The 17,404-nt window shown below is 38.3% G+C and overlaps 1 protein-coding gene across 1 annotated transcript; it reads right to left on the minus strand.

The window, feature by feature from the left end:
* Positions 1 to 1,267: 1,267 nt before the first annotated feature.
* Positions 1,268 to 17,110, minus strand: LOC133519558 (signal recognition particle subunit SRP72). The gene is made up of 13 exons (XM_061853565.1): positions 16,951 to 17,110; positions 16,360 to 16,594; positions 15,833 to 15,977; positions 15,148 to 15,338; positions 13,336 to 13,473; positions 12,069 to 12,201; positions 11,249 to 11,428; positions 10,451 to 10,609; positions 7,273 to 7,488; positions 4,794 to 4,891; positions 3,205 to 3,306; positions 1,997 to 2,101; positions 1,268 to 1,437 (listed from the first exon to the last, which is right to left on the minus strand). Exons 1-13 carry the CDS (start codon positions 17,051 to 17,053, stop codon positions 1,311 to 1,313), a joined length of 1,932 nt encoding a protein of 643 aa, XP_061709549.1. The 5' UTR covers positions 17,054 to 17,110; the 3' UTR covers positions 1,268 to 1,310.
* Positions 17,111 to 17,404: the final 294 nt, after the last annotated feature.

The following is a 17,404-nucleotide window of genomic DNA, read 5'->3' on the forward strand; positions in this document are numbered from 1 at the left end:
TTAAGGTTTTGTGTAAATTGTTTGAAATATAACGATGTTGTCGGAAAAAATCACGCTGGCTAGGTTAGGTTAGGTTAGCTTTAATCGAAAACGCTGCCTAATCCGTTTGAGCTATAACAACACAATGTATGGTGGGGTTGTTTCTCATTCAAAGGTCTACAAAAAAAGTCCGCGATGTGAAATGTCTATCTTTTAAGGATAACTTACTATATCCATTCTTAACTTCTAGAAAAAGATCACGTAATATGTGGCATTTGCAAAGCTATTTACATGGATACATTATTAACAATTATCAAAATAAATACGTTAGTTATATTAAACAGCATACAGATTACAATGGTCCCTTACACCATACAATTTAAATGAATATTTCAGGAGTAATCGTAAATCAAAGTTTCATTTCGAGCCATATAATTGTACGAAATGTTAAAGACGCTATCCGCAGTTAGTTCTAATTTTTACCACCTTATGCGCTGGGATCGCTTTACTTACCCCCACCATGTACTTCGCACGGTCCCAATACAAATATAAGCGTTATTGTAATATTATTACATCTTAAAACTTATCATTTAAATATTCGTCGACAGTGTAATAGCCTTTGTTTATTAGGGTTTCTTTGAATTTTCGTACAAATAGGTGTTCTTTTTAGGGTTCCGTAGCCAAATGGCAAAACGGAACCCTTATAGATTCGTCATGTCCGTTTATGTCACAGCCACTTTTCTCCCAAACTATAACAGCTTACTGTTCAAACTTGGTAAGTAGATGTATTCTATGAACCGCATTAAGATTTTTACACAAAAATAGAAAAAAAACAATACATTTTGGGGGTTATCCATACTCAGAACTGTAACTAGAAAGATCTTTTTTCATCAAACCCATACGTGTGGGGTATCTATGTATAGGTCTTCAAAAATGATATTGAGGTTTCTAATATCATATTTTTCTAAACTGAATAGTTTGCGCGAGAGACACTTCCAAAGTGGTAAAATGTGTCCCCCTCCCCCCCTGTAACTTCTAAAATAAGAGTATGATTAACCTAAAAAAAATATATGATGTACATTACCATGCAAACTTCCACGGAAAATTGGTTTGAAGTAGTTTTTTTTAATACGTCATAAAATAAAAAATAAAAAATTCATCAAACCCATACGGGTGGGGTGTGTCGGATAGGTCTTCAAAAATGATATTTAGGTTTCTAATATCATTTTTTTCTAAACTGAATAGTTAGAAGTAGGTAGGTTAGTTAGTAGGTTAGAAAATGAAAGTCTTTAATACAAATAACCATTTATTGTGCATATATCGGTACACAGTTACCATTTGCGACCCTTTCCTTTCTTTTTCTGATGTTGCTTACGTTGCCAGGCCGAGTCCGGCTGCTTCTCCACGCGAGGGCTCTTGGCGGCCGAGGCGACGCTAGGCGTCTGCTTGCTCATATCGCTGTAATGACAAACATGGTTAAAAAATTGAATAGAAAATTAATTAATGTACTTAGTATTTAGGTGTGCGTCTTTGTTGGGGGATAATCTAATACCAAAGTGAATTTGAAATAGACATGGATTGTCAAAGAAAACTTTGTAGTCACTGAAAATTTACTGCCATCTTTCGACACGTGATTAAAACTTTTAAAACGCCATTTGACTTTGATCCTTGTTACTTAACTGATACGTGTTAAATTTGTTAAATATCAAAAAGTGGCGCCATCTTAACAGGTACTACCTAAAGGTTATGGCGTCATCGCTCGAAACGATGCTGCTATAACTTTGTCCTTTGATCTATTAGATGGCGCTACTTTTAGATATTTAACAAATTGAACACATAAAGAATAGGGAATAAAGTCAAATGGCGTTCTAAAAGTTTTGATCATGTGTCGAAAGATGGCAGTAAATTTACGTGGCTGCAAAGTTTTCTATGACAATACACCTCTATTTCAAATTCCAGAACTGGAACACTAAAATAAGTAAAATAGTACATTTGTAATAATGATTAGAATACGTACTACTGGTCGGCGGCGCCGCTGGCCATGCCCTGGCTGCCCTTGATGACGTCCCTGCGCACGCCGCGCCGCTTACGATACGCCGTGCGCTCGTATTTCGGGAGCCATCTATATTAAAAACATTACATATTGTTATAAATTGAAGGGTGGTTTAGCGGTAAGAGCGTCCGACTTGCAATTTGGAGGTCGCGGGTTCAAACCCGGCTCGTACCAATGAGTTTTTCGGAACTTATGTATGAAATATCATTTGATATTTACCAGTCGCTTTTCGGTGAAGGAAAACATCGTGAAGAAACCGGACTAATCCCAACTAGGCCTAGTTTACCCTCTGGGTTGGAAGGTCAGATGGCAGTCGCTTTCGTGAAAACTAGTGCCTACGCCAAATCTTGGAATTAATTGTCAAGCGAACCCCAGGCTTCCGTGAGCCGTGGCAAAATGCTGGGGCAACGCGAGGAAAAATAAGAAGACGTACTGTTAATAAATTCAAAATAAATAAAAAAAACTGCAAGTAGGCCTTAAGGGTTCTTTTATAAGTCAATACAACATTTATGGTAACATCATATAGTGACTTGAAAAATACAAAGCATCATTTATAAATACAACAGCCAATACCTGGGTTAACATTACATCATATTGTAGTAATCTTAAAATTAATAATTACTACAATACACTTCAAATAATTAATCGCTAAATTATTTCTTAATTTTTAGGTGTGTATTATTTTATTATTATTTCTGTATTTTTGACTTGTGTAATTGGCAATAAAAAAAGTAGAAAGTAAAAGAAAAAAAATGAGAAAATTCCATCTTTGACGCCTTCACTTTTTATTAGGTACAGTTTGTGCCACAGAGTTGAAAAATAGAGGTAAGATCGGTCAATTTAAAAAATATTGACAATTGAATAAAAAAAAAAAAAATTTAATTGATTATTTTAAAAATATTGACTGATTGACTAGCACGTTATGTTTAGTAATATTTTTTGTTTTAATTAATATGAATTTCCGCAAAGTAACGCCTGGTTCTATTCATGAATCGTCAATTTGTTTGTTTATTCGCAATTTTCAAAACACCAAGTGGCCTTTGACTTGTTTTTTTTTATACCACGTCGGTGACAAACAAGCGTACAGCCCGCCTGATGGTAAGCAGTCACCGTAGCCTATGGACGCCTGCAACACCAGAGATACGTGTGAATATATAGTGTTATCGACACACCTCTCCGGGTCCGGCGGCCTGGCCAGGTCGGCGGAGGGCGGCAGCTTGGTCTTGCGCTTGCGTTTCTGCTTGCGCTTTGTGCCCAACTCTGACCCTGGCGTTCTGTAATATTAAATTACAAATAATTAATATTACATTACAAATGATTAATATTACATTACAAATAATTAATATTACGTTACAAATTATTAATATTACATTACAAATAATTAATATTACATTACAAACAATTAATATTAGATGATAAATAATTTATATTACATTTGTAAGCGTAAGACAGATGTGAAATTAAAAATTAAAACAATATAAATATTCTTTTCAATTTAATTTTCAAAGGGCATGTAAGGCAAAGTCGATAATTAAGTCGAACCATAGTAGTCTCATTCGATATTTAATAACACCATTAGAGTAATAAGAATAGACATATGTATAAACAATAAGGTAAGAGGGAGATAGCGCTTTACAAATAAAAGACACTTCCAATATGTCATTGTTTCAATAAGCAAGTCCTTACACATTACAAACAATTAATATTAGATGACAATTAATTAATATTACATTACAAATAATTAATATTACATTACTAATGCTTTACAACAAAGCATTTGCTTTGTTTCATTCAGTTTTCACACAAAACGAAGTTAACTGTATTCCCCCCACTATAGGTTCAAATTTCAGATTCTTAATTGGTATGGCTGGGCCTTAGGAAGCTATGCAAATAAGATTTTTTTTTTAGGTAATAGGGATAAAATATTAAGGGGCTCCCCGCGGTTTTCATCGATTTTTGACTAGGTTCGAGTCGTTACTCCTTCATTTGCACTATAGATACAATTATAAGACAAATGGCTATCGGTTCTTCAATCTTTTATCTCCATTCTGGTCTGCCGGATTTTGAAAGAAATGAACAGTTTTTTATATATATTTTTTTTAAACATTGTGTAAAAAATCACTTTTTTCGTTACTAGATTGCTGTGAAGTATTTTACATGTGCGAAATCTACACATTTGGGGTAGTATTTGACGTCTCTAAAACTGGTCAGAGATTTTAATTTTAGACTAATTAACACAAAAGTTATGGCCAGTTGACCAGTTTTTTGGCCTAAAATTGTTCAACTTTGATGCCAAATATCTCGAAGACTGTGAACTTTGAAGTAAATATGGTATGGTATCAATGCTATGGCTTTGTTTCGTTCAGTTTTTATACAAAACAAAATCAATTTTATTCCCTCCACTATCTCTTGACGACCGATCTGGCCTAGTGGGTAGTGACCCTGCCTATGAAGCTGATGGTCCCGGTTTCAAATCCTGGTAAGGGCATTTATTTGTGTGATGAGCATGAATATTTGTTCCTGAGTCATGGGTATTTTTTATGTATTTAAGTATTTATATATTATATATATCGTTGTCTAAGTACCCACAACACAAGCCTTATTGAGCTTATAGTCAATTTGTGTAATAATGTCCTATAATATTTATTTATTTTATTTACTATAGGTTCTAATTTCAGTGGCAAATTTTTAATTTTTATGGTTGGGCCAGCTTAGGAGGCTAAGAATTTTATATAGGTATTAAGAAGGGATAAAGTCTTACCCGGGTGACTGCTCCTGCTTGCTCTGAACGGTTTTCTTCACAACCTTGGCTCCCATCATCCATTTGGACGACTCCAGAGCTTCTATGTCGATTTTACACTGAAATTGTTGGATACAATTAGGTTCGTGTTTTAAAAAGGGTTTTATTTGGACTAGAGTACGATTGGATTGACGACCGGTTTGGCCTAGTGGGTAGTGACCCTGCCTACGAAGCTGATGGTCCCGGGTTCAGATCCTGGTAAGGGCATTTATTCGTGTGAGGAGCATGGATATTTGTTCCTGAGTCATGGGTGTTTTCTATGTATTTAATTATTTATAAATATTTATATATTATATATATCGTTGTCTAAGTACCCTCAACACAACTGGGTCAATTTGTGTAGTAATGTCCTATAACATTTATTATTATTATTTCTAGTTTCAATTTTAGTTTTACCAGGCTTCACTGAAAATTAGCGTCACGTAGTGTGTCCTAGATAGGCTAGGACTCACTCCGTGGCATTAAGCGGAGTGAAGACCTTTTAGCACAATTTTTTGTTCATTTATATATTAATTTGTGTATATGTATGTATGTATGTCACTTTATTGCACATAAACAGGTTAACATAAAACAGCCAAAACAAAACAAAAAAAAATGTTACGTAAAAAGGCGAACTTATCTCTAAAAGGGATCTCTTCCAGCTAACCTTTGAGAAAATGCGAAAGGATTTAACACTAACAGATGAAACACAAATCAATATTAAAAGTAGCAATATGAGAATTTTGTATAATGATTTATGTTCTTTTTTGCTAATAAATTCTTCTTATCTTAGTAATAGGGTTCCGTTTTACCCTGTACGGATCCCCAAAAATGATTACTAATACATTACTATAGAGGACGGGAAACGAAGGGTTGCAGGCCAAATAGATATAGACGGCCGAGCGTAGCGAGTCGCAACCCCGTTTCCCGCCGAGATTTGTATAGTGCTTATCTCAAACTTGCAATGAAATAATAATAAAAAATAGGATGATGCTGATGATTGTTTCATGTCCTAATGTGATAGGTTATTCAGTGCGTGGTGTATTGAAGAGGAATAAAATGTAATTATTTTGGCGCTACCATGCACGCCATTACGCTTTTTTTTTTTTCTTTTTTTTGTTTTTTTGTCGTTACCGGAAGGGGAACGAAAATTTGATTATTTTTACGCTACGACGCACGGTTTAGGAGATACAGCCTTATAAAGATTTTTGCATGACAAAAAACTTTTTGGGGCCGTATCTCCTAAATCGTGCGTCGTAGTGCAAAAACTACGGAACCCTAAAAATGAAATTTTTCTTCCCCTTTGAATCCCTGAAATAATATTTAACAAAGACAAAAAATTAAAAAAAAAAAGCATACTGGCAGAATTTTGCTTACTTACGAGTACAGGTTTTTTATGGTTGAATGCCAAGACGTGCCATAATTTGACGTTTGAAAACAAAAGAAGGTTGCCTTACAGGCCTAGGTGTGTAAGGCTCTAAGGCTGTATGAAATTCCTATACATATCATCTTCACTCGTCGCACCTGATATGTAGTATTTCCGGACCTAATTTGAAGTAAGTCATGTCAACATTTCATTACAAGTTTGAGAAAAGTAAGTATACCTGACCTGTGGGCCAAAACAGCCACCTGTCGGGTCCCACAGGTTGTAAGGCGTCACGGTAGACCTCGTCGGAGATGGCGGGACGAACTTGATGCCTTCGACAGAGACTGGTGGAAGACTTCCGAGGATAGGGACACGTGGAAGAATAAGAGGGAGGCCTTTGCCCAGCAGTGGGACAGTATGGGCTCATAATATAGTATTTTACGCCTTCGGCTCCGGCTCACATTGTAACTCACGCCACTCGCCTTTTTTGACCTACTTATACAACGTTGCATACAATATTTTTCCTACGAGTCAACAAAAATAAATCTTAATTTAGGTAAACAAAGCAAAAGTATATAGCCAAGACGCGCGAGCATACCTTGTTACGCGCCCGGCCCGCCCCGGGCCGCGGCCGGCCGGTCGGCGACACCTCCTCGTAACTCATGAGGCCCTGGTACTTGCTACTTGCTAAATTAAATTTTTGGACAGTTTTTTCTCAATTTTAGCCACCGTAGCCTACGGAGACTAACAAGCAACGCTAAGCGGTCTTCGTAGTCTATGGGTGTTGCTATATTACGGGTGTCACATGCGTGTTTCTGACTTATGAAGTAATTATTTTTACTATGCAACCAAATGAATATTTTGTAAGTTGGCAGCAATGCACTTAGTTTAAAACTGTATTCGTTTTGGTTTTGTTAGGTTGGTAGCCATTAATCGCAGTAACGTTATAGCTTATAAAAGCACAAGAGCTTTTATGAGGAATAGACAATATAGACTTTTCTTGAAACCTTTTATGTATGTATGTTCTTATATTCGTGTTAATGAATGCATAAATGACAGATAACAGTAGAGGAGTAGGAAAATAAATAAGGATACCTCAACATTAGCCGGCGGCGGCAGCCTCTCCGCCAGCTGCCTGGCCCGGGCCGGGTCCGCGCCGGCCAGCGCCTTCACCAGCCGCGCCAGGCTCCTGGCATCGTTCGGCGCCGCCCGCGCTACAGCTTCATGAGCGGCGGCGGAAGCGGAGGCGTGTCCCGCCCGCGCGTGCACGCCGGCCGCCGCCTGCCACACGGCACGGAGCGACGCGAAACGCTGGCGGGACATAATTTTATTTAGAATAGAATAGAATAGAAGAAATTTATTCAGAAAACGCTTAAGTTTAGGTATCTAATACATGAGACGACAGAATCAATTTATTATTAAGCGTCACTGAAAAGGTCTCCACTCAGCTTAATGTCAAGATACCACCTGAGGGTCTCGACGCTGGTCTTCCGTGGAAACCTTTCCGAGGGAGCGCAGCTACACGCTAAAGTACAAAATTTTATATATTTAAGTACAGAAGTTTCAATTATTATTCAATTAAAAACTACAATGACAAATAAATTATTTAAATTATCGGTACCTAAACAGTCAGTCAGTCGTCATACAAGGCGAAATAAATTATAGGGTAGGCGTTCGTTCTAGTACATGGCATAGTGATGGCACAGGAGTATACCCAATATTTATAATTTTTGTATGTGTAAAATATATTTTTTAAATTCACATTTAAATGAACTAATTGACTAATATTTCTTATTTTATTGATAAAAATGTTTACATGACATTACAGTTGAACCAATGCGTCACGAAACTTAAACTAACTAATAATTATAAGTATTAACAATTATAAAAACAATAATGGCACATTAACAAATTAAATTGGGACAGTTGAGCACCTAGCATCCATCGCCTCACAAAATCTCAAGCATTCACTATTATATATAATAATAAACCTTTACAGTACACATGGTGCTACTTTACCGCACTAGTGCGAAAATTAGCATATTACGTTACTGTGTCGAACTTTTAAAGGGCCATATGTACTGTAAAACGTTGTACGATACACGTGCGAATAGGTAATTCGCAACTCGTGTCGATTTAAAACACTCCCTTTGGTCGTGTTTTAATTTATCGGCGCTCGTTTCGAATTTCCTATTTTTCGCACTTGTATCGTAATGTACTATTTCATTCCTTAAATAAGGTATACAAGTACCCGGGCGACCGAGCGTTGCTCGGTTATAACCTATTTATTGTAATATGGTGGTGTATAGGTGATAATCTTAATTACATTTTTTTACTAAATTAAACTTGTCTAAAACAATAAAAATTAAAAATATATATAAAAATTTGGTTTCAGCACCAAATGTGAACCAGTTTAAAAATAAATTAGACAAGCACATTATATCTACTACTCGTTCATGATAACTATCTTTATGAATATTGGATACAGGTCATATCAGTTGTCAAACTGCCTGCCTGCTTATTAAATAATAATATATAATATAAACTTGAACATATATAAAAAAAAAAAGTTAGTCACCAAGCGAGATTCGAACCCGTAACACTCGTTTCTAGCCTTCCGCGTCTTAACCCGCTGGGCCAGACGGACAGTGGCCGGCGAAACGAAATTAGCGACCATATTCTGCGTCGAAAGAAAAACGCATGAAAACTCGAAAACACGCGTTTTCCCAAACACAAGACTAATCTAGATCGATTGTATACCCCCAAAAACCCCCATATACCAAATTTCAGCGAAATCGTTAGAGCCGTTTCCGAGATCACAGAAATATATATATATATATATATATATATATATATATATATATATATATATATACAAGAATTGCTCGTTTAAAGGTATAAGATATATTAAAAACATTTTTTTCTTTAAATAGTTGAAACTATGAAGAGTATGTATATGAATATTTGATGTTTTATTTAAGGTCCCGTTCGGGTAAAGGTCTCCTCCAAATTTTTCCAGACACTTCGGTCTTTGGCTATCTCTGTCCAGTTTGTACCGGCTACTTGAGATATCTCATCTGCCCACCGTTCTTTTGGCCTTCCTTGTTTTCTCTTACCTACTGGACCTTTCCAAGTTGTCGCTTTTAATGTCCATCTTCTGCTAGCGGGACATTATCGGCTAATAATAAAAGTACCCCGGCCACTTAAATATAAAAAATAAAAATCATATTTCGGCCGAAGTCTCGGTTTCGGTTCAGCGGAAACAGCCTAGAGTAAAACCGAATCTTGGGTTTAAGTTTTGGCAAAAAAATCGGTTTTGATCGGACGCTAGTAACTGCCGCTTTCTATCACCGCTCTGCTCTTCGTCGGCAGGGTGTTCATCCTCACACCCTAGAACCTAACTGGTCGCGCCCTGTGCGGTTAAGAGGAACTTCCTCCCGCGCACGCTCCGGTTGTGGAATTAGCTCCCTGCCGAAGTTTTCCCGGGGGTCTACAGTGTGAGGTTCTTCAAAAAAAGATTGTACAGATTTTTAAAGGGTCGGCAACACGCATGTGAGGCAACACACCTCTGGAGTTGCAGGCGTACATAGGCTACGGTGACTGCTTACCATTGGGCGGGCCGTATGCTTGTTTGCCGCCGTCGTGGTATAAAAAAACGTTCGTTTCGGGCCAATTTTTTTACAAACAATAATAGTTATTTGTTTTATAAGGGGGCAAATTTGTTGTTTGAGCGCTGGTGCTAATATTGGTATATGGTTTCGAGGCACGAAGGTTGTAAAATAGTTACCTCCGAGGGAAACACAAAATGTTTCACCACACCGACGCGACAAAAATACTAACTATGAAATACCAAAAAATTCAAACGAAATAAAATCCAAATGAACGTATACAAAAATTTTCATTTCAAAGTCAATTCTACCACCTAACATAAGGAAACAACTCAAAAATTGTTTTGAAACAATCAAAAGTGTGGTGAAAACAAATTTAACCTTTTGACTGCCAAAGACGTCATATGACGTGCGCGACTACAGCCCAATATCAACCTTCACGCGTACCGACAAGGTTCACGATTACGCGCCGCGTGCGATAGGCGTGGCGTTCAAAAGGTTTATAACTATGTTACCATTTAAAAAATAAAACACCACGTAACTGATTAATAACAGCACGTGGGTAGCTAGCGATTCGCAAAAAATAAGCACGTAAAGGGCCAAATCAATGTTTGGACTTCGGAAAAATACTAATATCCTGGTCAGGGCACCAAAATGTAACTAACCTCATCATTCTTGTAATGCTCATAGACATCCATGAAGAGCCGCGAAGCCTTCTCCAGTTCATTGTCGGCGCAGAGCAACGTAGCCAGAACGCCGACAACGCCAGGGCGGTATTTGTATTCGCTCTCTTCTAGAAGTTTTACGGCTGCTTTGCGGTCACCCTGGAAGATGAAGAAAATGTAGAAACAGATATATATATATATTGAGGCGTTTTTATAAACATCTGTCAAATTTCAAACGCCATTGAAATTAATTTTGTCTTTATCCGTCACTTTGACAGTGAATCTGAGTCTTAACCTTTTGAACGCCACTCCTATCGTACGCGGCGCGTAATCGTGAACCTTGTCGGTACGCATGAAGGTTGATATTGGGCTGTAGCCGCGCACGTCATATGACGTCTTTGGCGGTCAAAAGGTTAAGACTCAGATTCACTGTCAAAGTGACGGATAAAGACAAAATTAATTTCAATGGCGTTTGAAATTTGACAGATGTTTATAAAAACGCCTCAATATACATATCTGACATGTTTAACCGAAAAGTAGGTAAAATATTAAATTAGTCATATTGCATTCTGAGCCTGAGAACAAGCCATTTTATCTTTAGGAACGGCGGCAGTGCGAGTGAAGCCAGGAATAAACTAGGCGACAAATATTCCACGACACGTTGTCGCCAGGAGAAGTGTCGCGACGTTGCCGAACTTCGCTCGACACGGCTACATAAGACGTCGAAACATTTGCCGCGGGGTCCCTTTCCATGAGGTCTGACGAGAAAACAAGCACATCTAATGCACACACACTTACACTCGCGAGCAACACCTGAGCCGCAGCCAGGGTCAGGGTTCCACCTTCCTTGAGCAGCAGCTGAACGGCCTGGTTCTTCTTGCCGTCCTTGACGAGGGAGGAAGCTTCCACGAGGGCAGCCCGCTGTTCTTGTTTCAGAGATTTGGTGAGTTTCACGCAGCATTGCTTGCAGAAATCAGGCTAGGAGAATTACTATTGGTTATTTCGGGGTATAAATAATACATAGATAAAACATTAATCCAAATGCTGCAAAAGCACACAGTTTAAATTTAACAAAGAAGACGACCGGTCTGGCCTAGTGGGTAGTGACCCTGCCTACGAAGCTGATGGTCCCGGGTTCAAATCCTGGTAAGGGCATTTATTCGTGTGATGAGCATGGATATTTGTTCCTGAGTCATGGGTGTTTTCTATGTATTTATGTAAGTATTTATAAATATTTATATATTATATATATTGTTGTATAAATACCCTCAACACAAGCCTTATTGAGCTTACTGTGGGACTTAGTCAATTTGAGTGATAATGTCCTATAATATTTATTTATTTTATGGAATGCCCCTCGGATGCGAAATATCATTTGATATTTAAAGTACCAGTCGCTTTTCGGTGAAGGAAAACATCGTGAGGAAACCGGACTAATCCCAACAAGGCCTAGTTTACCCTCTGGGTTGGAAGGTCAGATGGCAGTCGCTTTCGTAAAAACTAGTGCCTACGCCAAATCTTGGGATTAGTTGTCAAGCGGACCCCAGGCTCCCATGAGCCGTGGCAAAATGCCGGGACAACGCGAGGAAGAAGAGAAGAATGCCCCTCGGAGACATACCTGGTTGGAGTAGATGGCGAGAATAGCCTGGTTGTAAGTGATGGAGGTCCGTTGGCGGGAGTTCAGCTTGTGCTCGAGACCCTCGGCCGTGGCCGCCTTCATGCGCTTACGGGAGTCAAACACGTTGGTATCCCTGCAAATACAATATGCATTTTAATTCACGAAACAATTTAAAATGCCAACTGTTCATGATCTTCATCAGCAATTGTACTTCGCCAAACAATGTTTTTTTTTTATGTTGGCAAACAAGCGTACGGCCTGCCTGATGGTAAGCAGTCTCCCTAGCCTATGTACGCCTGCAACTCCATGGGAGTTACATGCGCGTTGCCGACCCTAAACCCGCCCCCCCTCGTTGAGCTCTGGCAACCTTACTCACTGGCAGGAACACAACACTATGAGTAGGGTCTAGTGTTATTTGGTTTTCTGTAAGGTGGAGGTACTTCCCCAGTTGGGCTCTGCTCTAGATCTGGAATGACATCCGCTGTGCTGTGCCCTACCACACAGAGTGAGATGACATTCACAAATTGTTTTCCGAAAGAAGGAGAAATTCACGATGCCTTGAGTTGTATTGTCACGTAATTATAGGTTAGATTTGACAAACCTTTATGTACAATAAAAAAACCGGTCAAGTGCGAGTCGGACTCGCGCACGAAGAGTTCCGTACCATTATCTATAAAAACGAACAAAAAACTCACGTTTTCTGTATTTAATATTTATTTTATTCTATTTTTAGTATTTGTTGTTATAACGGCAACAGAAATACATCATCGACAGACGGACAGGCCGACAGACAGACGCACGGACATCAGAGTCTTAGTAATAGAGTACGGAGGATCCTTTGGGTACGGAGCCCAAAAATATCTTAGCACTTAGCCTATTTTAGGAGTTCTATGGATTTCAAAAAAAAACATTTCGTTCAACGTTTTTCAAAAATTAGGGAATATATATTCCATATAATATAACAAACACTAGACCCTACTCATAGTGTTGTGTTCCTGCCGGTGAGTAAGGTTGCCAGAGCTCAACGAGGGGGGGGGGGGGCGGGTTTAGGGTCGGCAACGCGCATGTAACTCCTCTGGAGTTGCAGGCGTACATAGGCTACGGAGACTGCTTACCATCAGGCGGGCCGTATGCTTGTTTGCCACCGACGTAGTATAAAAAATAATAATAATAATGTATCTTGAAGAAATGTGAACCTCCTCCATTTTCAAGTCATAATTTGACCTTCCTGAGAAATAAAATACAATGTGAACATGAATTGACTGACCTGTTGATGACCACAAGATTGTTGCTAGCGATGGCCACAAGGGCCTGGTCGCTTGGTTTGTCCTTTAACACATTGTGGTAGATGGTCGCCGCTTCTTTTTCTCTACCCATTTGTTGTAGGCAGTATGCTTGTTGGACCCTAAAAAAACATTTATTTAAATGAAATGAAAAATCTTTATTTTCAAGCCTATATTAGCCCATAGATAAACACCTTAAAACTAGCATACATATTATAGAATATATATTAAAGAAAGAAAAATAAGAAATTCAAAGGTGTATGTGAAGTCCCCAATCCGCATTGGGCTAACGTGGGGACTATAGCCCAAGCCCATGCCCAGCAGTAATTAGGCTGAATTATTATTATAATTTTTTTTTTCTTTTTTTGTTTTTTATTAGCCTATTTGTGTGTCCCACTGCTGGGCAAAGGCCTCCCCTCTAGCTTTCCATTTTTTTATATATTAAAAACTAAAATTAAATTATATCTTAAAAACTAAAAATAGTACATTACGATACAAGTGCGAAAAATAGGAAGTTCAAAACAAGTGGCGATAAATTAAAACACGACCGAAGGGAGTGTTTTAAATCGACACGAGTTGCGAATTACCTATTCGCACATGTGTCGTACAACGTTTTACAGTACATATAGCCATTTAAATGTTCGATACAGTAACGTAATATGCTCATTTTCGCACTAGTGCGGTAAAGTAGCACCATATGTACTGTAAAAAAACATTATGGCTGCGATGCATTTCGTAATTCCGCGAACTGACCGCGAAACCGACGAAACTTGACACCTTTCAGCTAAAACTCCTCCTCCAGGTGAAGGGCACCAAGGTCTCCAGATGTTTCAACATTAGGTACTCACAAACAAAAGCCTACGAAAATTTATGTTAAATAATATTGTCACATACCTAAGTAAATATACAACAGGCAATTCAGTAAATAATTATTTTTGAAGGAACATATTTTTACTGTCTCAAACAGGTTTGAACCCAATCTCTTAGGAAGTTAGGACTCAGAACCAGGAGGGCCTCAATGTACTAGGTCTTACGTTTAACTGAGGGAGTTATTATTTTCGTCTATGGACTGGCTTGGTGTTAAGTTAAAAAAAAATATATAAACCTGTCTTAGTCTCAAAACTCTGCTACCTGCTACTAGAAAATCCTATAACACCAACGGTCTGGCCTAGTGGGTAGTGAGCCTGCCTATGAAGCCAATGGTCCTGGGTTCGAATCCCGGTAAGGGCATTTATTTGTGTGATAAGCACAGATATTTGTTTCTGAGTATGACTGAAAACATCCATATGTTTTCTATGTATTTAAGTATTTCTATATTATATATATCGTTGTCTGAGTACCCACAACACAAGCCTTCTTGGCTTACCCTCCCTGTCCCTATAATATTTATTATTATTATTTACTATAATACGCGCATGTAACATGTCTGGAGTTGCAGGCGTCCATAGGCTACGGTGACTTGCCATCAGGCGGGCCGTATGCTTGCTTGCCAGCGTCATGGTATGAAAAACTTAATTAAATAAATAAATAAATATTATAGGGCATTATTACACAAATTTACTAAGTCCCACAGTAAGCTCGATAAGGCTTGTGTTGTAGGTACCTAGACAACGAATATAATAATTATAAATACATAGAAAACACCCATGACTCAGAAACAAATATCCATGTTCATCACACAAATATATGCTCTTACCAGGATTTGAACCCGGGACCATCAGCTTCATAGGCAGGGTCACTAGCCACTAGGCCAGACCGGTCGTCATTTATAACATTGTTGTCAATATGTCACTGACCTGATGATACCCGCTTCCTCTTTAGCCTCCTCCTCAGTGCCTCCGTCTTCCAGAACACTCTCCGAGCAAGCTTGTTCGGACCTCTTAAGGACCGGGAGGGCCTCGTTGTATTTGCCACGCATGGCCAGGGTGCTGCCAACGTTGTAAGCTAGCTCATAGGTGTTTTCGTCGAATTGGGGTAAGTCTGCTGTCTGAAAGAAGTGTTATCATGAAATTGTTGACTACACTTAGTTAGTTAGTGCTTCTGGGCATTCTCCGCAAATCGACAACCATTGTGCCTATTTTGCGTGAAACGAGGTAGCGCTACTCTAACCCCACCAGCTCCTCCACGAAGCCTAGCAAAGTTTTCAGGTTGCTAATTGCCTCTCCTAGTGTGCACGGAGTCCCTAGGTATTTGTTCCTGTATACTTCTACCTGTTTGCAGTCTAGGAGAATATGTCTTGTTGTTTGCTACTGAGACTGCTTACCATCAGGCAGACCGTATGCTTGTTTGTCACCGACGTAGTAAAATTTTTTTTGTGGCAAATTGATATATGATGTAGAAGGCTCTGTACACTCAGCACCCCTTTGTTACCATAGAAATGAATTTACATTATATTATTAGTTGTTAAAAGATCATGTTTCCTATTTTATTCATGGATCTGGATGGCCAAATAAATAAACTAGCAAAATAATGTACACTTACTGGGTTTAAAGCCCCTAAATTGGCAACAACGGCAGCCATGTTGGTCTTCCTCTCATCTTCATAGTCATCGGTGGTGTTCTTCACTATGTCTCGGTACAGATTGTAGCAGTCTTGGTACTGCTCCAAGCGGTACAGGATTTGAGCCCTAGAGAGATTGGTACATAGTGAAGGGAAATGGATTTCTAAAATTAATTTGAATTGGACATCTAAGTTCTGTTTTTATATCCCAAGTATTTAAATAGCTGAGTCAAAATAGTAGAACAAACTGATTGAGGCATGTCTTCACGGGCTGGTTTGTGTGCAAGGAAATTGCCTCGCGTGTATGCTTGCTCTGTGTGGACCTGCCTAATACTACAAACAGCACTGTGTTGTGAAAAAAAAAAGTATAATAATCTGTCATACTTCTACCAGAGATTAATGTATATGAAATTGCTGACAAAAGCTAGTTTGATGGTAACTTATTACGTATGTATCTTAACCAATAAGTTGTTTACTAGATTGTTACAAAACTATATAAGGCAGCTGACCTCAATTCTTTCAAAGCCAGAGTCATCTCAGGTGCATTATCCACAGTCTGCAACGCATCATTAGGACAGTTAAGCCGGTACTGCGCGTAGGCCTTCTCGAAGTGCAGGTCAGCCGCCAGCGCAGCATTCTTGGGGTTCGTCAGGACGGCTAAAGCCTCCTTGAAGTTATGCAGCTGGATGAAGCAAATCACTTTACAGTGAAATGCTTTTTGTTCATTTGGTGCTATTTGCAGGACTGGAATAGTAACATTTTTTGGTTAATTACATGTTTTTGTTAATATAAGAGGTATACAGGAATCGGTACTTGCAAATAAAAGGTAGTTTAAGTCACATTATGGCCAAAAAAAAAACTTATAAGAAAATGTACGGACGCGACGGATAAAATTTTAAATGGGTTGGAGATCATTTTGACGCAAAATTCAACTTTAGTAGTTTGGTACCTACCTTTATTATATTTTGTCATAAGCTACGTAGATAAATATAAAAAGGGCCAAAAGGGGCAAAGAGAGCAAAACTTTCGAAAAATCATCTTGACCATTTTTATGGTTAGAAACATGAAGTTTGATAGAAAATACAAGAATGTAGACTTACTTTTCCCTGCAGCTTTTAACGCTCTATCATAATCTCCGCCTTGACAAAATTTATTTAATTCAATGTAAGCCTGAACAAGGTTATTTTCCTTGTTGGCCGACATTTTTTTTGACAACTTGGCATGTAAACGTCACGTCGCCATCTCTGCGATCATTCGTTTCTTTCCACTTGCTTATAATTCAGAAAAGCAACCTTTATTAAAAAAATATTTTTTAATTTTAGCTTGTTACTTTGAACATGATAGGTTATCCTCATATTTATTTCTGATTTATAAAGATACACATAAGAAGATGATTATTATAAGCTTGGTAGTTTTTTTTTACTGTAGATTGTTGTCCCAGACTGAAATATGTGAGTTATAAGGAATGTTCTGTTTAGTTTCAAAATTATATCTATGGTTCCAAAGCTGTACGTTGATTGGTTGAAAGACAAATGATTGCAAATTAAAATGAAA

The sequence above is a fragment of the Cydia pomonella genome, chromosome 7 (genome assembly GCF_033807575.1).
Source record: "Cydia pomonella isolate Wapato2018A chromosome 7, ilCydPomo1, whole genome shotgun sequence".
Classification (NCBI taxonomy): domain Eukaryota; kingdom Metazoa; phylum Arthropoda; class Insecta; order Lepidoptera; family Tortricidae; genus Cydia; species Cydia pomonella.

Coding starts and splice junctions, on each gene's coding strand:
- LOC133519558 (XM_061853565.1), bottom strand. CDS start 17,053: ATGTCGGCCAACAAGGAAAATAACCTTGTTCAGGCTTACATTGAATTA. Junction 7,489..10,450: donor AGCATTACAAGAATGATGAG/GTTAGTTACATT, acceptor ATGTCCCGCCAG/CGTTTCGCGTCGCTCCGTGC. Junction 2,102..3,204: donor AGGCCGCCGGACCCGGAGAG/GTGTGTCGATAA, acceptor TTTTTAATATAG/ATGGCTCCCGAAATACGAGC.